Genomic DNA, 26419 nt, shown 5'->3' with positions numbered 1-26419 from the left:
AGTAATTATGTTACACTTTACAACATATAATATTCTACATGTAAAACATATGTTTTTGTTTTTCCTGGCCAAAAATGACCTTTTCACTCATTCACTCATTACCTTTCCACTGCCAACTGTACCCACATCAGTAGATACGTTTGCTGCGAGAGCTCAACTGCACAAAACTAGTCACTTGGGCTATTTCCTGTTTGCAAATTGTCTTCTCATGTTTTCCGTTGCTCCGCAATGATTGGTCGAAGGAAAAAAGATGGCGCTGTCCGCGTAATTGTGAAAACACATAGCTAACGCTTCATGAAGAAAACTGAAATAAGTTCACATTTAGTTGGGTAGCGTTTGTTTGACGCTTCCACGTTTCACTACGGTATGTTACAGTCATTTTGCTTCCATAATATCCCGCACGGTGTAGACAGTAGACAGCTCTGACAGCATCTCGGCTGTGTGAAGCTGCTGGGACATTTTCTAACCAACCTGGCTAACAAAGTAACGTTAGCTAACGTTAACGTTGGAATAGTTAATGGTAGTTAGTTGACTCATTTGTTAACACTGAAGGGTTTTACTAAGTAGTGACTGTGAGTTAGTTGATCTGTTTATCAGTTACTAGCTACGACGAGTAGCTGTGTTGTCTGTTTCTAGCTAGCAGCTAATTACGGTCTGTTGCACACTGCAACAACGTTTATAATGCGCGATTAGTGATTTATTATTAACTTCAGGAACGCAGCAAAGTAAGATACAAGCAGAAACTATACATGTAACGAAAAAGCGCATGTAAGGAGGGAGACTAAATAACAAAGGGTTAGCTGTCATCCGGTATTAGCCTCCTCAATCACTGGACTTCTTGCAACTTTATGTGTGTGTATGGCAGCAGCTAACCACTGATATGAATACTTTCTCACAATTTCCAGGCTAAAACATGCCTGCCTTCCGGCAAGTGGGAGAGAAGCAACTTCCCAACCCTGTGCTGTGTATGGCATGGTCTCCCAAAAGGGATCTCATTGCTCTGGCCAACACTACTGGAGAAGTAGGCTTAAAAACCACAGTTACTATTCAATCTGGAACAAGAGGTTTTGCCATCTTATACACAGTTTTAACTTTAATGTTTATGTCTGTCTGCAGTTGCTACTACATCGCTTGGCCAATTTCCAGCGTGTTTGGAGCTTGCCACCAAATGAGTACACTGGCAAGGAGATCACTGCCCTTGCATGGAGACCTGATGGCAAAAGTAAGAAATTGCAGGAAGTGGATGGGTGCATCTTTCCCAGTCTTTAGGCTACTGCTTATTAACGGAATCATGAAGAGTTATTATTATATTTTAATTGTCTCTGTGTTCTCCACAGTCCTGGCCTTCAGCGTTGGAGACACCAAGCAGGTGGTCCTGTGTGATGTTGAGAAAGCAGAGATCCTCCACCTGTTTCCAGTGCAGAGTCCTGTATCCTGCATGCACTGGATGGAGGTGATCGAAGAGAGCAGGTATGCATAAGACTCAGGGATCAATCCAGTGGCAGGAAGGACCTCAAGTTTTCAAGAACTAGTGCAGTGCCCGTTCACGCAGCTGCTGCACAGAGCACTGTTCGCTTGTTTATTGAAAGTTTGTCGCGTGTCCAAATTGTACCAAATCCGACACTGCACTTCCTTGGGTCCCCAGCAATACACCCGCCAAGTGTGAAGTTGATCAGACAAACGATTCTCGAGATATGTGACAGACAGACAGACAGACAGACAGAGATTCCTTGCTTATGATGATGATAGTATGATAATTTGAATGTCTGGTCTGTATGGTAAGAACTGATTTGTGTTTCAGTGCCCTCAGCTCCTTCTACAACTCTGAAGATGAATCCAAACTTTTTCTTCCCAAATTACCAACACTTCCTAAAAGGTAATAATAGCATTGATTGTACATTAGATCACCTTCCATTGCTGTTGTCCTGGTTCGGGCCAGGAAAGGGCAATACCTTGTCTGATTGCAATGCAGTGAATGCTGTTTTCTTTTTCTTTTTTTCAGCTATAGCACAACATCAAAGATATTCAGGTAAGGCAATATTTTCATGAGCGACTCATTAGTTCTATATCAGTTGCCTATATGTTTCGATTGTTTCTGATAGAACCCATATGTATTTATCCAACTGTGTTGCAGTGAGGAAAAGTCTGATGAGATAATGAATCTCCTGGGAGAAGTCAGGTAAGTGATGCCTAATCTGCAGGCCATACCATTCAGATGCATGGAAACAACAGATTCTGATTCTTTATCAATGTAGTGTTGTTTGTAACTTGGATGGAGAATAATTTCAAAACCTGATGTTGTTTTCACGCAGACTGAACATACTTGTTCTTGGAGGAGGCACTGGCTTTGTAGAGCTTTATGCTTATGGGATGTACAAGATTGCCACTTTAACTGGGGTAAGATTCTTTCACTCATTCATTACAGTTGTCCAGACTATTTGACTGCATCTTCTGAAGCACTTCTAAACATCAGGTTTAGACTGATAAATCGTAGGGCTGGGCAATAATTCAATATTATCATTTATTGTCTATCATTGGAATCATATCGTGATGATATGAAGATATTTTAATATCGTGACATATAGTTCTGCTGTCTAAATTGATGATGACAAGCAAATTTTACTTAAAAACTCTGATAAAATGAGGTATGGTAGGAATATTATTTGAAAATTTCAGTTTTATTTGACACCACACCTAACATCACCATTCGGTTCAATAAGATGGACATTCATTTGATTATTTAACGTGTTTTTGCATATGTGAGCCATATCGTGATATATATTGATATCGAGAAAAATCCTTATGATTATCATGATATTGATTTCAACCATATCACCCAGCCCTAATAAATCGGTTTGCTGATATTTATTGAAAGAGATTAGTGGGTGAAGAGATTGTATCTGAAGTTAAATTTAATAATAACAATCAATTTGAAGCCATTTAATTCAATTTTAAATTGTGCCTTACTAATTCAATTTTTGAATTTATCCAGTCAATAAATTTATTTTTTATGTAAGTGGTCATGAGCATGACAAATTAAAATTTCTGCACTTCATATATAATCTCTGTCCATATACTGTATATCAGCCAGTCAATGTCATCCACCTCTGATATGATGCAGTTTGTTTGATTACGTATTTATTGTAGAATTGATCAATACTACACTGGTTGTCTATGGGAAGCCCTTAACCTGAATTGATTCTAATGCAACATTTTGACTGGATTCCACATTATGGGTTTAATGGAAAGTGTTAGTGTCACATGATCTATGTCACATGTGTCTAAATGTTTTAGAGGTTTTTCTACCCTGCCAAATTATGATACAGTTCTGGAGGAAACGCTGAATAGTTTTACTTTTTGGCAGAAAAATGCCCTCAAAAACTCATATCGGTAGAACCCTACTATAAATTGTCATGTAACTGTTGTTCCTTTAACACAATTATTTTCTCCAGGTTCCAGGAACTTGTCGCAGCCTGAGTCTGTCCAGTGATCTCAAGTCCCTGTCTGTCATCACAGAGGTCCGGTCTGTTGACAACAACCCAGAGATCTGCTACATTCAGGTAAGACAGATGAAATGTGTTGTTGTTTGTTTTCTTCTTTCTGCTTTCCCTGTGTGTCCTGTAATTCTGCTGTGACTGTCATTATCCTCTTTCACTCTGCTCACTACGCCTGTGGTCTTTGTCTTCCAGCTGGATACAGGTTTGTTGTCTGACTGTCTGCCTGAGGTCACTAGGATGGCACGCAAGTTCACCCACATCTCCACCCTGCTGCAGTACCTGCGCCTCTCCCTCACATGTATGTGTGAGGCGTGGGAGGACATCCTCATGCAGATGGATCTTCGACTCACCAAATTTGTTCAGGTCAGTAGTCATGGTTTGTTTTCTAAAATACCTAAAAAAAAGACAAGTGTGCATCAACAAATGTTTTTTTTGTTTTTTTATTACCTATTTTTAGGAAAAGAACACAAGCACTCAAGTTCAAGATGAGTTTCTGGAGCTTTTGCTGTGGGGGCAATCAAGGTGAGGAAAGAAAATGCAATTTCTACATTTCGATTTGCACAACAACACATTGCCACACAGTATCTTGTGTGCTATCCAAATGTGGTGGGTGATTTTTATTTTGACTGCAATACTTGGAGTGTCCTGTAGATGGTAACAAAATATCTTGGTCTCATCTAACAGCTTTTAGTGGTTTGGGATTTTATCTCAGTTTGCAGAAAGTTGCTCCTGGATTTTTAAAACTTAAAACATGCGTGATTGTAGGAAAGATTGTAACTTCTCTTGGCTTTCATTCAGCCCTGAACTGCAGGCTCTTCTCATGAACCAGCTGACTGTCAAGGTGAGCAGAACAGGTGGTGTAAATAACTGCTGCTCTTAATCTTCCAACCTGACTCTATCTGCAGTTCACCCTTTCCCTCTTAAAATCTTTCTATCTTTTTTGATCATTTCTGTTATTGTATTACAGATGCATTTGGTGGAATAGTGGTATATCTTATTTGTGTGTGTCATTTGTATCTTAGGGGCTGAAGAAGCTTGGCCAGTCCATAGAGTCCTCTTACTCCAGCATCCAGAAGCTAGTGATCAGCCACCTGCAGAGGTACAGTATCTTCTTTATTCTTTGACCTTGCCTCACTTCAACTGCTGCCTGGACTTCTCTCATTTAACACTGCTCCCTCTGTCTCTCTCTCTCTGCAGTGGCTCTGAGGCGCTGCTGTACCACCTCAGTGAGGTGAAGGGGATGTCTCTATGGAAACAAAAGTTTCAGCCCCTGGGTCTGGACTCTGCAGCCATAGAAGGTACCATTTCCCTCATCTGCATGATTATTGAGACTTAAGCTTTTTGGTATCAATATCTTGTGTGTGTGTGTGTGTGTGTTGTGTTTTCAGATGCCATTACAGCTGTGGGTTCCTTTTCTCTGAAAGCCAACGAACTTCTACAGTGAGTTTGACTATTTCTGAATTGATATACCTCTTGAACTGTTAGTAATGTTCATGTTATTCCTATTGTAAATAGTGTATCTGCCCCTTTTCTTCCCCTATGCCGTTCCTCTGTGTATAATCCTGTTTTTGTGTTTTTTTCACTCAGAGTGATTGACAAGAGTATGAAAAACTTCAAAGCCTTTTTCCGGTGGCTGTATGTAGGTAAGAATCAGAATCACTTTATTTGCGTAAATGTATAGGAATTTAACTTGGTGACATTGACACAGAGGCGTATTAACAACTCACATAGTGACATAGGAACATACTGGTACACATGGCACAGAACAACAGAACCTCATATTCAGTGCAAGAGGTGGTGGACTACATACCTGTATCACTCTAGATACAAAAACAAAAGAACATACAAAATAATCATTTTTCCATTCATGCAACGTGACAGGAAGTACGTAGGTTGTAAAAATCCCAAGTAGATGGTTTAAACTCATGATTTTCTGCCCTTTAAGATGCTTTATTTCCCCACAGCTATGCTGAGAATGTGTGAGGAGCATGTACCACCAGAGCTCAATAAGGTGAGAGAAGTTGTATCTACAGTATGTGAGAGAAAGAGGAGATGTGTGTTATTTGAGTGTCATGATGTTTTTTCCTAAAATTATTATACAATTTTAACCCGTTTGTTAATCCCTCAGATGACCCAGAAGGACATTGCCTTTGTGGCCGACTTCCTGTCTGAGCATTTTAGTGAGGTGAGATCAACATAATGGCACTTTAATTTCTAACGTCTCTATAGCTTTTCACAAAGTGACATTAATCGCTCTCTGGTTTAACAGAACGAAGAGCTCTTCGATCGTAAAGGGAAGTACTTCAACGTAGAACGAGTTGGTCAGGTAAGGGGATTTTATTATATTATTTGTGCTTACCAGTTTTTGAATGGAACCACTGTCTTACAACATTCTGCTTTCTTGTTCTTATGGAAATTGTTATAGTATCTGAAGGATGAGGATGAGGACCTCGTGTCTCCACCCAACACCAAGGGAAACCAGTGGCTCAAGTTTTTACAGGAGAGCACACATCTGAAGGGTGAACTATGACCTTTGCTTTAGAAGTACTAATCATGCAGCAAATGAGTGATTTGTTTACCTTTTGTAATGAGGTGTCAGAGGTTGTGTTTGGTGAGACAGCATGTCTTGATTGTTTGACAGGGGGATTTACTGAACTGTCACAGATTAACAGATTAAATGTTTGACTGGTTTGTCTAGAGAGCCCATTGCTGTTCCCCTCATATCCCCAAAAGTCTTTGCACTTCGTCAAGAGGATGATGGAAGGCATGATTGAGTTGTGTCTACAGAAACCTGCAGTAAGTTGTGTGTGTGTGTGTGTGTGCACATTTAATTCTTTCTCGTACATATTTATTTGGCTCTAGCATTCCTTCATGAAAATAATGAACCAGCAATGTGTACCTGGTTTAGTATGATAATAATAATAATAATAATAATAAGCACAAGCATAATCAAAATAATAATACACTTTATATCACTTCTCAAAACAGAATTCACAAAGTGCTTAGCAAAGAGACAGTAAAAGGAAACATGGCAAAAAATGGCAATAGTGAGGGAAAGTAAAAATAAAATAAAATATTAATAATGATAATACGATTAAATAATTAACATCAGTAGAAAACAAGTAAAACTATGATGGGTCTACAAATGGGTCTTGAGAAGTGATATAAAGGACTGATATAGTCTGAGTGCCTCAGGGTGGGCTCTCCAAAGTCTAGGGGTGCTGACACTGAAAGCCTGTTCACCTTTCTATTTTAAGAGTTGCAGTTGAAGGAGTTGTAGTAGGAGCAGTAGTAGTTGTGGAGGTCTGTGAAGTCCATTGACTACCATGAATTTAATGGGTCCAGCTAGAGTGAATCGCCTTGTCGTCAGCAGAAGACGCAAAAATTCACTGTCACATTTCTGAACATTCTACCATTCATATCTATGGGAAACAAATCTAAATATTTTAAAATCTATAAAGAGAATCAAAAAGCTGAATACATCTGCACAACTTCTAAAGAACATTTTAAAGTTTGAATTGAGTCTCTAGCTGAAAGTATGTGTAAGTAAAGAAATAAAAATAAATAGTGGGAATAAAATAACTAACTAAAGAGAGAGAGGAAACACAACATTTTCTGTTTGACAAGTAGGATGAGAACCATTCCCGGGCAGTCCCAGAGATGCCAACCCATGGCATCTGCGTTCCTCACGAGCTCATTTATAACCTTAAGAAGGGGCGGCTTCAGTGTTATGGTGCTGAAGAAAACCTGACTAAAATGTTGTGCTGTAACCCAACACCCAAAGGATGAAACGGTGTTAACTCTCAAATATCAAGTCATACAAAAACTACACAATTATGACAATAACAAAATGTACTCCATTTCATGTTATTCCTCGTAATATCATATCATGCAGAGGCATTTGAACTTATTCATTTGTTTGTTTGTTTGCAGGAAGAAATTGGGAAGTCTGTAAAACAGGCTGTGTTTTTGCCCCTGTACACTGTGCCAGAGAGGTAAGCTCTAATATTTGTTAATGATTGATAAGATCTTAAATGTGATTGAATTAATTTACCTAAAGATGTATTTATTTGTTTTTGTTTACTGTCTTTCCAGCTCTGAAAATACTCCACGACTTTTTGAACTTCCGTCTTTGTACGTAAAACACAAACATGCTGTAATTTTGTACTGGTCTGTGACAATCAAACAGGGGTTTGTATTGATTATGTACTTGGTATATTTGGTTGTCATACAGGTGGAATGACAAGAAGGCCAATATGCACTATGTTGTGTTCTGCATGCCAGAGATTTCACCCTGCAAGCTGTACCTGTTGCGGAAGGGAACAGACCCATACAGGTAAATTGCTATGATTGTGTGTGCGTATGTGCGTATGTGTGTGTGTGTCTGTTTATTTGTCTGTCTATCTATGTCTATTAATAGCTCTATTTTTTTTGTTCACAGACATATCCCCAACAATCTCATGTCGATTGACCTGAGCAATGTTCTTAGCCACCATCTTGGTGACAATGAGTGAGTGCCTGTCCTCTCATTCTTACCCCGAAACTCTTTAAATGGACATAAATGCGAACTAATGTGATACATTTTTCCTCAGTTTACGAATGTGTTGCTACCATGATTTAGAGTGTCCATTTGTTTTTCAGGCCTGACTGGGTGTACAGTTGCCTGGATGCTCGTTTCTATGACGATGAAATGCTAACTGTGGTGTTGCAAGGGCCAGAAGAGATCAGGGGGCACGTCCTGGCTCAGCTCCCTCTTAGCTCCGCCCTCAGCTGTGAGACTGAGTTCAACTGGGACCCTAGCCTCAGGTGGGTGTGTGTATCATTAGGAATATCTCCCTTGCATAACAACAATCCTCACCTCTCTGAACCTCCAGTTTGTTTCACTACCTAGACTCATGCCATGTGCAAAGCTGTCAGTGAATAAACAGGCCTACCTGTTGCCTACATTCGGTAATGAGTCAGGCAAAGGAAGCTACATTTTTAAAATAATGAGTTTACATTGCATCTTTAGAATCAATGTTTATTTTCAGCAAAAGGGAGGGAACAAATGGGAGACATGTAGATATCACTTTGATAACAAAAACAGAATACTATGCTTTTTTTCATAAGTAAGAAAATCTATTAATATGATCTGAAACGCAGTAGACTTGCCAGCAGTGAACAAGCCAGGCCACAGCACGAGGTGTGACTCTGGGACTCTGAGTTTGTCACCTGTGTTGTCAGGTTGGACCAGCAGAGTGGAGCCATCCCCTGCCAAAGTGTGGTGTTGGGGAATCAGTGGCGGGACCTAGAGAACATGAAGGCTCAGTTTGTAGCCGTCAACGGAATCCGCAAAGTTGCGTGTGTGGTACGTCTGATTTACTTCCAGTGTTTCCCTTTGGATTTTGTGCAGGGTGATTTTGGTTTTGGCATGTAGGAGAAAGACTGCTTACAACAATGTACCTGTGGTTTATTTTTCTGTTAGCTGAGTGCCAATCTGAGGCACGTTCGCGTTTTTGAGATGGACGTGGAGGATGAGGAGGATGAAGAAGGAACCGAGTCGCAGAACGCCAGCACTGATCAGGACAGGCTGGAAGCGTCGATGACCAGCCAGGTGGAAGGGGAGCAGGTGGCTGAGGGTGAAGCTGAGAAGTGTGGAGGGGATGTGTATCAAAAGGCCGAGGAGCATCTGGAGTCAGAAGAAGCCCTTGAACTCTCTTAAGACTCCACTAACCAAGACACAGAAACAAGCCTAAGTTTAACACACAGTAATATAGGACTTCACTCCATCCTATGATTGTTACAAAATGATGCCTGAGCACTATGTTTCATTCTGGCACCATTTTTGGGGGGGGGGGGGAGAATGTGTATGGAAATAAAGATATTTTGATAATACTCTGTGTTCATTTTGTTTGAGTTGTTACTTCTATTCTTAATTTATCTTTACTACTACAGTGTAATTGATACACTGACATTGGGCCAGCACTGTATTTCTCTTGGTAAAAAAAAATTTAATGACCCTGGGCCCTAACCCAACCATTTATTTAATTTAAATAATGCATGGGCGTCGTTTGTAAAACAGCAATCGTAAAAAGATGACTCTTTGTAGATATGAGGTTTCTGTGTTTTTGTCCCATACTGTACTGGAGAGGGAGTAGTGTGTGCGCGCAAATAGGTGTTGGTGACGTGCTCGTCTCCGGTACAGAACGTGATGACGTGTACTATCCGCCGCCTGTTGGTCTTTCACAGTTGGCAACGAGTATTGTGAAAATGGCCTCGACCCTGCCCGTACGTACGAATAACCGGAGAAGATGACGGTGTTGTGCTTTTTAACTCCGTTGAACACCAAAGTGTCTTCATTGAACACGTAGATAACAGTTAAGTAAGCAAAAATAAAGAGACCATCAGCCGATAGACGACTAACAATACAACAGACCACCGCATATTTTCGTAGGGCTGAAGAGCCACTATGGAGGATATCAACTCAAATATCAACGCGGACTTGGAGGTGCGGAAGCTACAGGACTTGGTGAAGAAACTCGAACAGCAAAACGAGCAGCTTCGAAGTAGGTCTACATTGTTGTCCTCGTCTGGAGCAGTGTCAGGGAACCACAGACCCCTCAGCGCCGGATACGACTCGTCCCTGTCAGCGGGGATGGCAGCCGGTCTGGCCGGCTTCCCTGGGGTGGGGTTCGGCGGCACGGGTGGCTATGGTGGGATTCTGGAGAACAACCGTTGTTTGAGCCCCAGACTGTCATATGATGGCATCAGTTTCCGAAGGGCATATGAGGGCGAGGGGGCATCGGCTGCCACCTCTGTCTCGACTATGAACTCATTTTATGCAGATACCGCTGGGGGCTTTAAAGACGAAGGGGAAACCTCAATCCTAGACGAAGTGGACATCTTAGACCTTGAAGATATGGACTGTCTAAACGAAGATGAAGACAGCTGGTAAGTGACAGTTTACACGCAGACTAGTCTTGGGTAACTGGAGGTAGCCTTTACACGCAGCACACCCGTGTCTGTTGTCCCCTGTGTTTGGTGACAGGTTTAACTGCCCGGGCACAGCTGCTCGAGACATTAGCTAGCAGTTAACGTTACCACGACAAATGTTTGGCAGTGCAGGGCATAGGAATCCGTAACTATCTCCCCATTAGCTTGCCTCAAACTCTGAAGTCATATGAGATTCACGGTCGATCACTGAAGGATGTTGTTTGGCTCATGAGATCATATGTGGGCGCTGCCAACTGCCAAGCCACTTCTCTGACGTAGGGTATAGACATGCTTTGTCATGCAATCACTGCTAAATGGTTTTCCTTCTCACCTTGCTTACAACCGTGCCTCCTTTCACCAATCTGCCACTGTGTATTCAGTTAAATGTTTTATCGCACGGCTAGTAGTAGGCCTCAGGCCCTCAGCTGTGAGATGTCAGTCCCTGATGATCTGTTGAACCGTTTTGGTGTTGTGATGTGGCAGATTGCTTGGCTTGTCATGGCAGTGGTGGCAGGAGATCAGTGTGCACAGTGAAATTGGAAGTTGTTTGCCTGCCTGCCCAAAGCCAGTTGGGAGAAGTAGCCATGGTTACGTTCCTTGTCAGAATTCCCATTAGCACACCAGTTGGCACACAGCTACAAGTGCTGAGCAGCATAAGTGAGAAGGCAAGAGTCTAAAGATGTGAATTAAGACTGTCATCTCACATGATGTAGTTATGTAGTTATGTCAGTGTAAAACACTGCTGTGTCCCTACATAGTGCATCATAAGTTTTCTATTTACAGGGCATTGCTAAATATTGCTGTTGATATGACAGTGTTTGTAGGTTATGTAGGTCGCTGTGTGGCCAAGGATGGCCATTCAGCACCATGTTGGTCTCCTTTTTATCAGCATCGTTTTGGCAACCCTCACTGTCCATATTCCTTTTCTTAATCCTCTCACACTACATTGGGTTTGCATTATTTCCCCATCACTGAGCATTTATAGTTTTCAGGGTTAGGTGGCTTTACATAGATATCCCTTGGAAGTATAATCCTTGAAACGGGACACTATGATTGGATTTGTGCTGCTGTGTAAATCTCGTCGCTCATCCCAACTCGAGGAAATCCCTCCAACAGTTGGAGAGGCAGAGATGAGGCTTCACTACAGGGCTGATGTCAAACATGTTGACTCGGTAGATGGGTTTAAGAAGATTGGATAGGATAGTGATAGAACATGGGATAGTTATTTCTAAGGCTCAGTGACTGACTGGACATCAGTATAACGATGGGCCTTCCTCAGAGAACGGCCCTTGTTATATGTCTTATTAAGGAAGGTTTGTTTGGTCTTGACTGAACTCTTTTAGGGCAACAGCACTGTAAGGTAGGTCACATCAGACGTTCTCTGAAAGCAGACTATGTTCATCTTGTAGGTTAGGCTGTGAGGAACTAAATGAGGGTTGAGGTGATTGAAGTTGAAAGACTGCCAGATATGAGAATTAGTTGCTCTTTGGCAAGCCATTGATCACATCATCAGAGCAAACAAAGTCTTTACTCTGCTGCTTGTAGTAGCATGCCTGTGCCAGCTAGTGAGCAACACTTATAAATTACACTACTTTCCGTCTTGGTTCACTCATGCCCCACAATCCCAGTGTCCACTCATTCTGCCTGGGCTGTTTCGTTGCACTCTGGATTAGATTTATATCTGGGATTACCCAGTAGTACCTAGCTCTTGCCAGCCCCTGTCATAGACTCCTGTAATCCCTGAATTAGCATCAGACAGGATTTAAAATGCTGCCTGCCTGGTCCTGCAGTGCTCTGCCGATCAATAGATACATGTCACACTTCTGCTGCTGCGTGTGGGCATGCTACATCTCATTCTTTCAGAGTTTGGTGTTGATGTATGAAGCAGGAAATATTTACTCTGTAACCTGTAGCCTTATGTGCTATACAGAATGTGAATGATAGTTATTGTGTTGACAAACAATGAAATGGTATAGTTCTAGATTTCACTCCCTTGGTATAGTTTAAAAGTAGGCCTATATTTCTCTGCATTAGCCCGCCTTGGCCTGTAATGTTGTTACTGCTCTCATCATGAAAGGTTTCCTCTGTGGCTGAAACAGAGCTGACAGCTGCTGACTCAGATTTTCTCCTCGGGTGGAATCTCTTCTCTTCTCTTCTCTTCTCAAAAGTTGATAAACCTAAATGTTTGTATTCTGTCACTTTAATAATTGACTGAACAGAAAGTATCGGCCAACTCTGTAAGCTTGTAGCCTTCTTCCATACCTTGCTAATTCTGTTTCCATCAGTCTTTAGAAGGTTCTACAGTATGAATCAATGCAGCTGAATAAGCACTGAAGCTAATTACTTAGTTTCAAACGACTTAGCCTATCGAAAGTTCATTCTTAAAGTTCATTGCTGCAAGTTGCACTGTCCTCATTGTCGATGGAGTAATAACCCCAGAGACATATGGCACTGATTTCTGCAAAGTCTTGCCTAAAATAGCAGTATCTGCACTAATAAGTTAACTGGATTCGAACTGATATTTTCAAGATTGTATTGTCAAGTCTAAATCATATCTACAAATCACCTTTTGCAAGTTTTCAGATGGTGGGGTTTTCTACTCGATCTTAAATAATGTAAAGCACCAAACATTTCAAATAATACATATCTAAAATAGACAGCCAAACCATAACCCCAAAAGTGCCTTTCTTCCTCTTTCTTATTCTTTCATTGGTACAGGAGCAGTCTGTGATCAAACACTGCCCAAACAGATAATGGATAGTGTTGTATTCATGAGGTTTTAATTCATAGCTGGGCATCATGAAGGGAGGACAAACTGATAACAACTGTTTGCTTTTATCACCTTTATAAACATGTTGTTGTATAATCTGTTAATTGTGTATGTAACTGTGTTTTTTCCCAGGCTGTACGAGGCGAAACTGAACAGCCCCCTGCAGAAAGCCTTGAGTCCAATTGTGTGGTGCCGCCAGGCTCTGGACAACCCCAGTCCTGACATGGAGTCAGCCAAGCGCTCCCTCATCCACAGGCTGGATCTCACCATGTCAGGTACACAGCACCTCTTCTGTCCGCTTCTAATGACAGGTTAAATTCAAGACAAGCATATCAGTAAACTTTCCAGTTTCACATGTATTATTATATTAATAGAAATACTGTGACCTGGGTTCTGTGGTTGAAAGTTAGTTGCTCACCGTCACCCCGCTGCCCGACAGCATACATTTTTTTTTGCACACTACGTTTTTTAATGGGGAACCACTGCTTTCCTCCTTTTATGTGTTCATGATCACATCTCTGATAGAGCTAAGAGCCATTTGTTTTAAACTGGGCATGACGTGTACTTTTTTTCCCCCTAATTCTGTGTGAAGTGAATTAATATGGGAGAGCAGATGATTCATCTTCATCATAAAAACAAGTCTAGTTAATTTTGAAACCATCTGTAATAAAAGTAATGTGATAATTCCATTTATAGCTCACAAAAACCCATGTAGAATCAACACAAATATTTTTAAGAGTAGTAGACCCGTCATGGCACTGGAATGGAGACAAAAAGAGTGATTTTCCACAGCTGTGCAAAGCTGCTGGCTGCATTTGTTGATGGATGTTGCAGGTCAGTACAGCCTGATCAGAACTATTCAGTGATTCAACATTTTCCTTTTTGTTCCTCGCTCCGTGGCATTGTTGGATCGTAGAAACAGCTGTCGCACCCGGCATTTACTCTCCCTTCTTTTTCCAGCTCTTCCTTTTTTTCCCTCTAACTTTGACTTGTGATGACTCCACTGATTTCTCACATTGAGGAGGCCTAAATGCCAAGTGTTGTCTTCTATATCCAAGCCTTAGACACTCTAGGCTATCTACTTCATCAGGCTGTTTTGTGCTGACTTAAACTAGAGTAAAAGTAATGGGAAGGATCTAGTGTTCCCCTTTTTGTTGCTTGTTCCTTTGCACTGCTGTATTTATAGTACTGCGCCCTGGTGCGTGCACACTCCTGTCTGTGTCTCGCGCACACACTAGTCATTTATAGTATTGTGCCTACATGTGCAAAGTGTGTACTGTTTTTCAACTTTCTTGTGCATTCTTCAGTATCGGATTGCAGAATATTAGCAGGAATTTGTGGTTACAGTCTTTTTGCAATTGCTGTAACATAGGTCAGACTTGCTCCACTACCCTCTCTTCAGATTGGTTCATATTGGATGAGTTGTATTTAGCATGAGAATGGATGTGAGGTAGTGTCTTCACTTGAAATCCTGCCTCACCTCTCTGACAAGCCAATCAATGTCTCTGCGGCATCTGCGGCCCCTAGCGCATAGCTACATCTGTCAAGTTGTGCACGCCACGTTTGCAAACCCTCTCTGCAGCCCTCTGCAGGCGCCACAAACACCCTGTGCAGCTCTGTGACCACTGTTACCGTTGAAAAATAAATGAACCGTAAGTGTCACAATGTGTTTGGTTTTCTTTTCCCTTCTCCCTAACACTCCCCATCCGGTCTTCCTCACTTTCCTCTGTCTGCCTGATCTTCTCGTCTCACATCCACTCAAGCATTCAAACATGCGCTATCAAGGAAAAAGAGTATACATGTTTTCTTTGCATCATCCTTAGTCCTTTATACTCTGCTGTGCCTATTTTCTCAGCTTTTGACAGACACTAATTATAGTTAGTCCCTCAGTGAGGAGGACAGGCCTCAAATCCTTACAGCTAAAACGAGAGGGGTCAGTTCCATTTTTACAGAGGTATGTCCATGTGACAGTTAGATCATATTGAGCAACAGTCTACTGAAGGTTGTTCACTGGAGCGGATGTGGTCTTCCCAACTCAGTTGCACAACACCCGCTCTGAACAGCACCTGGACAGACGGCCGCTTAAGTGTGCTTTGTGTCTTTTATGCATCCAAGTCATACAGACCCTGAGAGGGATAGTGAAGAAAGCACACTGGCTGTCCAGTGGATGACTAATGCTACAACTAGCCACTTCAGTGGGGGCTAGGGAAGCATGGTTGTTAGTGGTGATATCATCATAGGTGTGGAAAGAGGATAACGTCATCCATAATGGGTATGAAAGTATCACTACAGTCACTACTGCCCCCTGTAGATAATTCCACAAAGGGTTGTAAAAAGACAGAACAACTTATATCCTCCTTGGAGTTGCCTATTCATTGGTCAGGTTGTAAAAACTTTTACATCAGACACCCAAGGTCTGCAGTAGTAACGACCTTTGGTAACTATGAGCTTTTTTCTGCCACCTGTGGAGAGAGGAGTGTGTGGACAGCTTCACACAGGATGACTTCAGCACATCTTCAGCATTACTGTACATGCAGAGAGCATTTGTGTCTGTGAGTGAAAGAGAGACTCACCACAGTTACACCCTCATTGCTCCTGGCTACTCTTCCTCACACCCTGTCTCTGACACGACTGTGGAAAGCCTGTTGCCATGGTGTTGGTGTGGAGTTTGTATTGACTAAGGAATTTCAAATCTCACCACACTTGTGGCAGATACACAAAGTCACAGTAAAGACTTTCCTGTATCTTTACAATGTGATGTCTACAAATTTGAGAGAAAAGGATGTGTGTATCTGTCACCCACATATTTCACACATGAATTTTAGTTTTAGTTTGTCCATGGTGACCAAGCCTTTTGTCTGTGCACACCCTGTAAAAATGTAATCCCTAAATGCCGTGCCCCGGTTATATAACTAACAGCAGGGAGGAGAAGGACTATTCCATGGGATAGTTGCCAGAGTCGACTATAAAAGTAAGACAGCACTGTTCAGCAATCAAAACATTTGTTGCAGGAGCTGAACGATTGATTGAAAACACAATTTCTCCACAGTGCTGCGCCGACTGCTGTCCTGCAGTGATGTTAAAAGACACTGGAAGCAGAAAGTTCCAACCACAGTCACATAGCTGACCTGGCCTACTTCCACTCCACAACAGTTTTTACATTTCTTAGGCCTAATAATATGTAGTTAGGTTTCTGCCTTCGTTCATTTCTCTGCCAATTTCCTCCTTTTTCTCCTTTTGCATATTTAATCTCTCTGATTTACAATAAGCTCATCTGTTTCCTCTTCTCATGTGAAGTGCTCTAAGCTTTTAAGCCACCCTGTCTTTTAATTTTTTTTATATCAAGTAGTACTCAATACAAAGCACTGTCTTCTTTCTTCCGCCCCAACCTTTAGGCCCTCTAGGCCGTACATTTTTATCAGGCTGTTGTATGCTGACTTCATTTAGGTTATTTCTTTGCCAAGCGGAAACTACCCCGAAGATTCCACAGCCAAATTGTCAACAAGCAAAAGCCTCTAGTACGAATTCACATCACAGTAAAGAGAAATGACACTGATCAGCGGGCACGGAAAGAGGCTCTTCTCTCTTTTTTTTGATTAAGATTTGTTTTAGGACAGAGGATTTGAGGACACTCTATTTTGAGTGGTCCCTGTGCTGCAGATCCCTGTGGATTGGTCTGTCTCTCTTCCTAGTGAAGATTTACTACAGGAGCTGCTGTGATAGAGCCCGTTGTCTTCTAACCACCTCCAAACTCTCCAACACTGAACCCCTAGGTGGGACCATATGGGTAGCAGCCCCCCCTCATGATTTTGTAGCTAAAAACTGGCTTAGACTAGGTTATATTTGCCTCCAGGAGTCAAGAGTAGGCTCCTAATCATGGCTAGTGTGGTTCTTCTGATTCATAGCATTAGACGGGAAACACACAGAGGTTTCTCTCACAGAGTGTGTTAGAGTCTAAGTACTCACAACTAGATACAAAGATGTAATTTCGGTGACCCTGTCTGTCAGGATTGTGAGCATACAGAATGATACTGGCAGCCACAAGAACACTCAGTAGGACTGGACAGATGGACAACTTGACTGCTTTGATTTCAGCACAGCCTTAATTGTTTCTGATGTCGGCGGTTACCAGATAATCAGATTTAATCTCTTAGCCTGACCTCTTTGTATGGAAAACTAAGCAGCCCTTGGTTAATGGTGTAGAGTGGTATGGAGCTTGTTGTCATGTTGTTGACATTCCTCAGTAGCTGATCCGCGAGCATGGCAGCAGAGCGGACATGATGTTATTTCCTAAATAATGCAGGAGGACAGAGTGCAGAGTATGAAGAGAGAGAGAGGAAGGAGTCATGTGGAAAGGAGAGGGAGCTGATCATAAAAGGCTCTTTTCCAGTCACCACCCAGCTGTGTAAACACATCCAGAGAGAGAGAGAGAGAGGGAACAGAGGGATGAGTAAATGAGTGGCCTTGGAGATGAGAGAGTATACAGCACACAGCAAGCACTGATTGAGTATTAGCTGAGCGGAGCAGTCCGCAGTGTAAAAATACTAGCCAGCCAAACCACTGAGCTGTCCCAGCGACCGGCAGCCTGTCCAGGGTCTGATCTCATGACTGAGACCAGGCGCTGCGAAGAATCAGTCTCAATGGGACTCTGTGAAGCCTCTGACTGCTGCTCCGGCTGGATTTCACAGAGAATTGCATTGTGCTCTCATTAACTGTGTATGGACTGAATGGCATGTATTGTTAAGTGTTTCTCCCAGCTGATGATGAAGGAACTCTTTATCAGGCCCACGCCTACCATACGGTTTAAGAGACTCTTGACCAGAATGCCAACCTGCAAGTGTCAGCACACTGCAGAGCTTTCAGAAAGGGGTTGGCTGTGAGCTGGCATTGTTGGCGTTGTAGGCAAGTACTGGGATGGCCAACAGGCTTAGGTGATTATTAGAGTATGTAGGAGCAATTAATCACTACAGCCTTTCATTTATGCTGCAGCCATGTACACATACTGGGTAAACAAAACAATGAACACAAAGTTTTCAGATGTGCTACATTTCACACATCTAACATTGACATTTTACATCATGGCTTTGGGTGTATTCACAAAATGTTTTGTATATTCACATTTGACTTTGACTTATTGATGTAAAATAAGCTATATCAAACTTTAACTGATCACAACTCAAGAATATAGGTCACATTTTACACCAGTACAATCATCACATGTGAAGCCTCAAAAATGTGTCAAACTTGTGTTAAGCCACACAATACTTTGAGTATTAATATCAAAAATCAAAGATATCAGTATGTGAAAAAAAAGTCGCAGGGCAACGGTGTTTCAACAGATGGTGCTATACTGTAGGTCAGAGTTTTAACATCAGCTCTAAGGAATATTTAGGGTACCTTTCCCCATTAAAATGCCCCATGGCTCCTGTGACCCATTCCCTTGTTTGGATGTCTACACTATGTCCAGACCAGTGAAGGAGAGATAATCTTCTTTTAAGACACAAGACAGAACTTTATTATTGTTGTTGTAATTATTGTTATCATTGCTACTATTATTATTGCAGCCTGTAGTGTTTTTGACCTGTCAACTAGAAAATACTCTTTCAAGTCAATTACTGAAACACATAATACCAATCATGGCGTTGTGAAATGATATTATATTGATATTATACCCCCTCTTCCTCTTCTCTGTCTGTCTACAGCCAACAAGCGCAGGAGCCTGTATGGAAGCCCCTACAGTCCACAGGTGGGTTATGGAAGCCCATATAGCACAAACACAGCAAACAGCCCTTACAGCAGTGGCTTCAACTCCCCCTCCTCCACCCCCAGCAGAGTGCCCATTGTCAGACAGCAGCTAATGCCTGGGAATGCAGGTAGGACCCTTTCCATGGTTGGCTAACAATCGTAAGACATCTATGTTGAAAATGTGCCACTATAAGGTGTTCATGTTTTATCTTACCAGTTCACCAGCGTAACGCAGCAGCAGAGAGGAATCCTCCAGCTGTGAGCCCTCAGTCATCAGTGGACAGTGAGCTGAGCACCTCAGAAATGGATGAGGACTCAGTCGGCTCCTCAACTACCTACAAACTCAACGACGTCACTGATGTCCAGATACTGGCACGCATGCAGGAAGAGAGTATGTACCTATACCAATGTCGTCTCCAGTAGTATTGGGTGTTGGCTTGCTGTGACCAAGCACTTTTTTTACAGCATGCTCTTAACTGTAAGCGTATGTGGTGTGTTGTCAGGTTTGAGACAGGACTATGCCGCAACAGCATCCAGGCGGAGCTCAGGTTCGTCCTGCCACTCATTGCGGCGCAGCACCTTCAGTGACCAGGAGCTAGATGCGCACAGTCTGGAGGACGATGAGGAGGCGGTGCACCCGGCCTTCCACCTGCCCTCCAGCCGCTTCAGCCCGTCCCCTCGGCACTCCCCCCGCGCCTCTCCCAGGAACTCGCCCCGTTCGCGCTCCCCGGCCCGCTCTATTGAATACAGCCACAGCCGCGGCTCGCCTCAGCCCATCATCAGCCGGCTGCAGCAGCCTCGCCACTCGCTGCAGGGCCATGGGCCCGACATGCAGACCAACGTGGTGAAGAATGAAGGTAGGAATGCAGATAAACCCTGACTGAACTTTGGTGGGCTGTACACCACAGTGCAGAGATGCAGCACAGATGGCAGACATAATGTACATCTGTGGTTCACGTCTGTTTTCTCCTGTGCTATTGTTATTGTAGAGAAGCTGCGTCGTAGTCTTCCCAACCTCACCCGCTCTACAGCGGCGGCAGCTCAGGGCCCAGAGCCTGTCAAGAACAGCCGCAGCTGTGAGTCCAACCTGCAAGTGCCAAACGGAGGCTCTCCCAGACACCAGAACCAGTCTGCTAGTAAGTATTGCAGAAAGAAGATATGGTATAACAATGTAAAAGACAGACACGCATACACAATATTGTATTTTGATTTGAATTCATTCAGCTGCACAACACAAACCTTCAATCTAAAACCAGTTATTTTTATGTAAATACACCTTTACTCTGCAGTACCAGAGACAGATTATCAAATCGATATCACTTTGTATTGTTAGTTGATTTTTAATAAGTAACATTTTTTTGCCCTGTAAGTGTACTCAACATTCAACAGTGTGACCCATTCTGTAATCTCTAGTTTGTGCGGGGATTCTGTTAATCCTTTTGGCTGCACCTTATAAGAGCTCTATTGCTTTGTAGTGCCATGGCTTTGGTGGTTTGGGATCCTCTTTGTCTTTGATCATTTTCAGTTTTAATATCTTTTCCTCACACGCATCCTTCCTCTCATCCTTTTTGCATCACTATCACTTCAAATCAACAGACACATCATGCCGAATTAGAGAATGGTTCCAGCAATTTTAAGAATTAAAAGTGTCTCCTCGTATGAATTACACTAGTATTGTCTTAGATTTTGTCTCCAAGAGTTTATATTATCGAAGAGCTTAAGATCCCACCTCTATGAGTTAAGACAGTCCACTTAATGTAATCCTGTAAAGAGAGATAAACAGCTCTCATAGTGATAGTGTTGTCCTTAATCCAGAGACACTAATCCCTCACAGCTACTGGAGGCAGAGAAGACAGGGGTCAAAGGGCAGATTTCAGCTGGTTAAACCTGTAGTTAAATGGCTTTATCTTGTTTTAACCAGCTCTCTCTCGGGGTGTTCATGTGGATCTGAGGGAGGGTGTGGACATCCTATTGATTACCTTTTGATTGTTAAGTTTGTTTACCTATTAGAGCAGATATTTGCTCTGCTGTCAGTTGACACAGTATAGGAGATCTTTATTTGTTTACTTAAGTCCAGCAAGACGTAGTTCTACACTTGAGAGATTTATTGTCTTGATAGTTGGTGTTTTTTCTACCCGAGCTTTGGCTGTACTGGGCATGTGCGACACCTAAACTCCTGGCTCTCTCTCTGACTTCTCTTGACTGTAAAGCATGTGCTACCTGTCTCACCCAAAACCCCTCTCTCTGTGCTGAGACTGGTACATTGGCTGTTAAACCTGAGAGTGGCATTGAGGCTCTGCTTTGGCAGCCTGCTCATTCTCCACCTTGAATGAAGCCTCCTATGAATGTTTGGCTGCAGCGCCCCCTAGTGGCCGTATACTGCACCTCTGGTTGAGAGTTGACCCGGGCTTGGCTGGCCTCCACTGACTCACTAGCCCCGTTTCCCCCATTAACGCTATGAATCTCAGTCGGAATAAGCTCTGACTCCCATGCTGAAATGTCCCTGTTTTCCAGCAGCAGCCCAACTCCCAAGGTACTCGGCCCCCTCTCGCTCCTCCCCGAAACACAAACAGCACCTCCAAAGCCCATCTGCCCTCCGAGGTAACAGCCTGCTTCTGAACCAGCTGAAGGGTGTGGGATGGTTCACACACACAGCCACATGACACTCTTAATGATATATTCTACACAGTCAGCTGCCTGTGTACTGAGGGTATAGACTACTGAAGTGAATGTGTAAGTGACGAGATGGATATATTGGAATGGAGCTGACATGGATCCCAGGAAGGTGTAGTAATGCACCGTTGGCAGGACAGCTTGAAAGACCTGAATGTCCTTGGTAACTTTGAGTGTGATGGTAGCCTCAGTTTTTGTTGTTCTCTGACCTTTTTGCCATTTGAGAAATGGAACAAGACAAGTTTGGTGGCTAACGAAAAAAGGAAGGAGGAGGGGGGAGCAGGGTGCTTGTTAGCAGGGACAAGAGCATGAGTCTAACTCCCACAGGTATGACACCACACTGAAAGGACATAATTATATTCACATTTGAAAGGGAGAATTGAACCACTTGAGGGTGAGTCGAGCTGTTTTCTATAAAAATATAAAATTGGTCATGTAGACACAGTAATGTCAAAACAGTGGTTGCTGGTCCATGGTTGAGAATGAGATTCTCATTACTGTCACTCAGCTCTGCATGAAAAATGAAGTGTTATCTATCCGTCCTTAATGGTCAACTTATCCTTGATTGAACTGCACAGAATTTCTCTGTAATTCCTATTTATGACATACATTATTTTATGAGCCTAAGCCAGATATACATTTGCATTTTCTATGTTACATAGTACTTTATATATTCTCTTTAATACTAAGGGTTCGAGTCTGGCTTGGGATCTTTGTCACATGTCTTTCCCCACCCTCTATCCCAGTCTTTCCTGTCTCTCTTCTCTGACTATCAAATGAAGGCAGAAAATGCCCCAAAAGGTGATCTTAAAAAAAGGATTATAGCAGCCATTTTTATTGTACCAGCCAACTTACCATTCAAGAATGTATTTTTGAATGGTTATGTCCATCCTGCTCATTAAAATTCTGTTGTTGCTGAATCAAGTCTGAAACTACCACAAAACCCTAAATATAAGTAATTGGCTAAGGAAAGCATTTGAGTCTTGATCAACATCATTTGCTCCTGAACAAATCCCTAAGGTTAGGGAAATTAATTGCTTAAGTGTGACACTCCAAGTAGGAAGTGAAGATATTTTACACAGTCAGGCTGGTCCTTCTGCTACAGAGGAATGACCACAGTAACTGTATGTGTGGATAGCATACTGTACATGAAGAGTTTCATCCCAAAATGAGATATCAGTCATTTGGAAAAAAAAAAGACATCTCTAACAAAATGATTGTTGGCATGAAAGTAAAGTACATTATGGGTTACTGACATAGTTCTGTTTTTGAGGATAGAATCATCTGTTGTTTTTGGAACAGTGACTGATTAATTCCAGGTAGCAATGTGTTCCAAAATGGGCCCATATTGTTTTGGAATGAAACCCTTCATATATTGTCTAATTCAGCATTACCTCCAGATGCTTCTGGTGGCCGGTCTGCTGCACCTGTAGACTCATCCAGGACACACAGAATTGCTCTGATTGTCACATACGGGACAACAGAATGTCCTTCAACACGCTGTTAGCTCCCTCATCTCCCTCATCACTGTCTAGCACAACACTTTTATGCAGGAGTGTTGGTCATGTCAGTCAAGACATGCACAACACTAGCATCACAGTTTCATGAGAAAATAAACAGGCAACAAGAGACACCACATTCAACTCCCCCATCCATGTCACCTGTTAAGTTTCCTCACAGCTCTGAATTAAGTACAGTCTCTCCTGTCTTCGTCTTTGTCTAGTCCCTCTATCCTGTTGCTTTGGAGAAGAAGGTGATTTCAGTGAGTATTCACTGAGGGTTCCCACCTTTTCAATATTGTGATTGTGGTTCATTGCTGTGGTTGTGTTGATGTTGTGCTATGATCTGTGCTCTGTGGTTATCACTAGTAGATGCCATGTGTGTCTCACTTCATTCTGTGACACATGGACAAGCACAGTAGGTAGCTTAATTAGTTGGCCTTTTCTATTCATTTAACATTTTTTTTATTTTGTAGTTTTAAACCCTCCATCAAGAGGTATGATTTTTTATTTGTAAGAGCCCATATACAGTATATGCCACATTTCAAATATATTGATATGTTTTTATTATATGTATAGTAGCATCATATGTATTCTCCCTCACACTTTGTGTTCTTGATCATTGCTTGATTGTGAAACTACTGAAGAACTGAAGCCTCTGTCAGTATAATCTCCCATAATCCGGTCATACTTGGTTATTGTTGTTTCATGTTGTGCTTCCTCTCCTCTGTCCTGCCTGTCTACAGTCCCTTCTCCCAGCAAGCTGCGGACTCCAGCCACCCCATCCCCACTGGCCTTGAGGCAGCCAGTAAAGGCCACGTCCAACCCCGGCTCTGGCACCTCCACCCCCACCCGCTCCCTGGCTCCTCCACGCAGCGGCCTGCCTCGCCCCAGTGCCCCCGCAGGAGGGGGGGGAATCCCTCTGCCCCGCAGCAAACTGGCCCAACCTGTGCGCAGGTATGCACATCCTGACACACGATAGCCTCATCTTTGTACTTGCCACACGGTCTTACACTTCTACATCTGGAGAAGATATAAGATTGCTGGGTATTGCTGTACACAAAATTTGACCGGCATTATATTCTGAAGTCAAGTGTGTTTTATCATCTCCTCCGCAGGTCTCTTCCTGCTCCTCGGTCCTACAGCGGCACAGGAGAGAACTGGAGAGAAGGCTGTTACTGAGGTGGGCCAGCAGGGGGCTCTCCAGTGAAACTATCAACACCAGGAGGCAGACATTACAATACGGCACTTTATCTACCAAGATTACTTTTACCATGAAACCAGAGAGACCATATCGGGGGAAAAAAGAAAAAACACAAAAGACAGAGTCTACATCGTTTCAAAGAGGACCTCCCATTCTGTTTCTCTGTGTGGAGCAGCTCCGGAGCGGTCAGGCATGTAGTGCAGACGGCCCAGAAATTGCCAAAGAAACCAGCCCAACTCCAGCTCCGCCACCAGAGGAACCCTCACCTGCCTCAGTGTGTCTGCAATCATCTGTCAAACAGTCCATATCACTATAGTCTCCAGCTCTCCTCTCACTCCCCTCCCCTCTTCATCTTTCACCTCCCTCAGGTTGAAATGTTTCAACACATTTCTCTTTTTACGCTCTGTGTTCAACAGATGTTGGTGAGAGATCTCTATGATGATGCTGTGCAGGTAAAATGTCCCTTAATGTTAGAGAATTGTTGATGTCTTGCGGCAGTGAAAGCACCTCTGTATGGTTCTCATTTTAAGAATTTTCTCATGAAATCAGCCAGAATGTATGCACACGTTTCTTTTGGAAATTATTTATTCAAATTATTTAAGGAGTTTATGTCCAAGCATCCATATCAGTATTTGTTTTTAAGATTTGAATTGTTAAAAATGTACATTTTGAACCTCAACTGCAAGCTAACTCTCCAAAGCCTTTTTTTTGCCAGTGTCAAAACAGGATTTGTGATTCTTTTTGTTACAAGGAGCCCAGGTGACAGATGACACACAGGCCAAAGCCTCAGTGCTGACAGACTTGTACCCCCAAATCATACCTTTCCTTAGCAGTGCTGAAATAGGTCAAGCAAAGACATTCCTCTCAATTTCACTTCAAACTGACATTTGGTCAAAGTTCCAGCAAATATCTGGGAAATGTGTAATTCACAAAATCCATCTAGCAGAAACCTGAGCTCTCTGAATCATACTGCGTCATGATTCCACCCTTGCAGCCAATGAAACCAAGAATGAAACTTAACCACCTTGATGTAGTTAATTGAACCCCTGCAACAGCATTGTGTCCGTGTATATCATTCATGCCATGAGAAAGAGGGAAAAAATATCTTCGGTAACATGAAAAGTTGAATAGATTAAGAGCGGTCACTGCCTCTTGTGCTTTAAAAATTAATCAAGAGGTGTGCCAATATTAGGGATGGTGTTTTGGTAATTGGTGTGCCGGGTATTATTAAACTAGTGCCTATAATTTAAAGTTTCACTTTATTTTGAACATGCTTTATTTGTTCATTTATCATTTTGTGCCAATTTTTGGATTTGCCAATATTATTTACAATTTTGCATCTCTGCTTGATTGATTTGCTTGCCTATTTGTGTTTGGGTTTTTTTTGTAATTGAATCAATACATTTATAATTGCTTTAAAAAAAAGTATGTTTAATATGCGCCTTCATATTTATAACTAATTACTCATTCTGTAAATGATACTATTTATTGAAGAGAGAGGTGCCTCTGTCAAAGCTCAGATTTAGTGGGAAGCTAGAAAGAATGTTGCAAAAAGACATGCCACACCTTTTGTGTGCAAGTTTTTGTTATTGAACTTTTTTTTATATCCACAAACATGACATTCAGTTTCCCCGTGTAAAGTCACATTTCAAATAAAACGTGAAAAGGTGCTCTTTCCTGCTGTATGTTTTTGTGACTTCTGCATACTTAAGAACACGCAGGTTTCTTATATTGATGTGACAGCCAAGCTTTGGGCAGCAACTCTAGAATCAATTTTGTATACAGCAGCCTTACTAACCTAAACTTACACCTAAATTAACCTAACCACAGCCAATTGTCAGATGCTCAGACGCAAGACTGACTTCATCCTCTCCCTGTACAAAGCCTGTTGGCTTCTTTGGTGCAATCTAAAGCTGTGTGTAAACTACTTCTCCTTCCTCCACTACCTTCTGCTTTCCCTGGGAGTAAGAAGAACATCAGAGAACAATAACATGGTCTGGGTGAATACTGGTACACTAGTCTTATTTGCTGGACCATGGCCATTACTTTTTAGTTTTGA

General features: G+C 42.3%; 2 protein-coding genes across 5 annotated transcripts; both read left to right on the top strand.

The window, feature by feature from the left end:
* The first annotated feature begins 234 nt into the window (after positions 1-234).
* Positions 235-9325, top strand: anapc4 (anaphase promoting complex subunit 4). Its single transcript, XM_071539054.1, has 28 exons — positions 235-364; positions 906-1021; positions 1117-1222; positions 1338-1470; positions 1802-1876; positions 2003-2029; positions 2135-2179; positions 2313-2397; positions 3453-3560; positions 3690-3860; positions 3955-4019; positions 4296-4338; positions 4520-4596; positions 4695-4795; positions 4886-4937; positions 5085-5140; positions 5462-5508; positions 5626-5682; positions 5767-5823; positions 5923-6016; positions 6196-6293; positions 7431-7492; positions 7593-7631; positions 7732-7833; positions 7939-8007; positions 8139-8303; positions 8721-8844; positions 8962-9325. The coding sequence occupies exons 2-28, from the start codon at positions 914-916 to the stop codon at positions 9196-9198; spliced, it is 2403 nt and encodes an 800-aa protein (XP_071395155.1). The 5' UTR covers positions 235-364; positions 906-913; the 3' UTR covers positions 9199-9325.
* A 420-nt stretch (positions 9326-9745) lies between these two features.
* Positions 9746-26022, top strand: slain2 (SLAIN motif family, member 2). Of its 4 annotated transcripts, XM_071539046.1 has the most exons (10): positions 9746-10427; positions 13372-13514; positions 18942-19112; positions 19202-19375; positions 19488-19841; positions 19974-20120; positions 21499-21585; positions 23381-23419; positions 23903-24113; positions 24275-26022. In XM_071539046.1, the coding sequence occupies exons 1-10, from the start codon at positions 9946-9948 to the stop codon at positions 24336-24338; spliced, it is 1872 nt and encodes a 623-aa protein (XP_071395147.1). In that variant the 5' UTR covers positions 9746-9945; the 3' UTR covers positions 24339-26022. The 4 variants fall into 4 exon arrangements, with proteins under 4 accessions (XP_071395147.1, XP_071395149.1, XP_071395148.1 ...); XM_071539048.1 differs by lacking the exon at positions 21499-21585; XM_071539047.1 differs by lacking the exon at positions 23381-23419.
* The last annotated feature ends 397 nt before the right edge of the window (positions 26023-26419 follow it).

This window comes from Centroberyx affinis, unplaced genomic scaffold (assembly GCF_046629955.1).
Source record: "Centroberyx affinis isolate AG114_WGS23_722 - 3 ecotype Tasmania unplaced genomic scaffold, CSIRO-AGI_Caff_v1 ptg003390l_1, whole genome shotgun sequence".
In the NCBI taxonomy this organism is placed as follows: domain Eukaryota; kingdom Metazoa; phylum Chordata; class Actinopteri; order Beryciformes; family Berycidae; genus Centroberyx; species Centroberyx affinis.
The sequence above is the reverse complement of the archived record's forward strand: the minus strand, read 5'-3'. Positions and strand labels throughout refer to the sequence as shown.

Excerpts from the sequence above, each read along its gene's own strand:
- anapc4 (XM_071539054.1), top strand. The coding sequence starts at position 914 with ATGCCTGCCTTCCGGCAAGTGGGAGAGAAGCAACTTCCCAACCCTGTG. Across the intron at positions 5,683-5,766 it reads TGTCTGAGCATTTTAGTGAG|AACGAAGAGCTCTTCGATCG; the intron begins GTGAGATCAACA and ends CTGGTTTAACAG. Across the intron at positions 6,294-7,430 it reads TGTGTCTACAGAAACCTGCA|GAAGAAATTGGGAAGTCTGT; the intron begins GTAAGTTGTGTG and ends GTTTGTTTGCAG.
- slain2 (XM_071539046.1), top strand. The coding sequence starts at position 9,946 with ATGGAGGATATCAACTCAAATATCAACGCGGACTTGGAGGTGCGGAAG. Across the intron at positions 21,586-23,380 it reads AAGCCCATCTGCCCTCCGAG|TCCCTCTATCCTGTTGCTTT; the intron begins GTAACAGCCTGC and ends GTCTTTGTCTAG. Across the intron at positions 23,420-23,902 it reads TGGAGAAGAAGGTGATTTCA|TCCCTTCTCCCAGCAAGCTG; the intron begins GTGAGTATTCAC and ends GCCTGTCTACAG.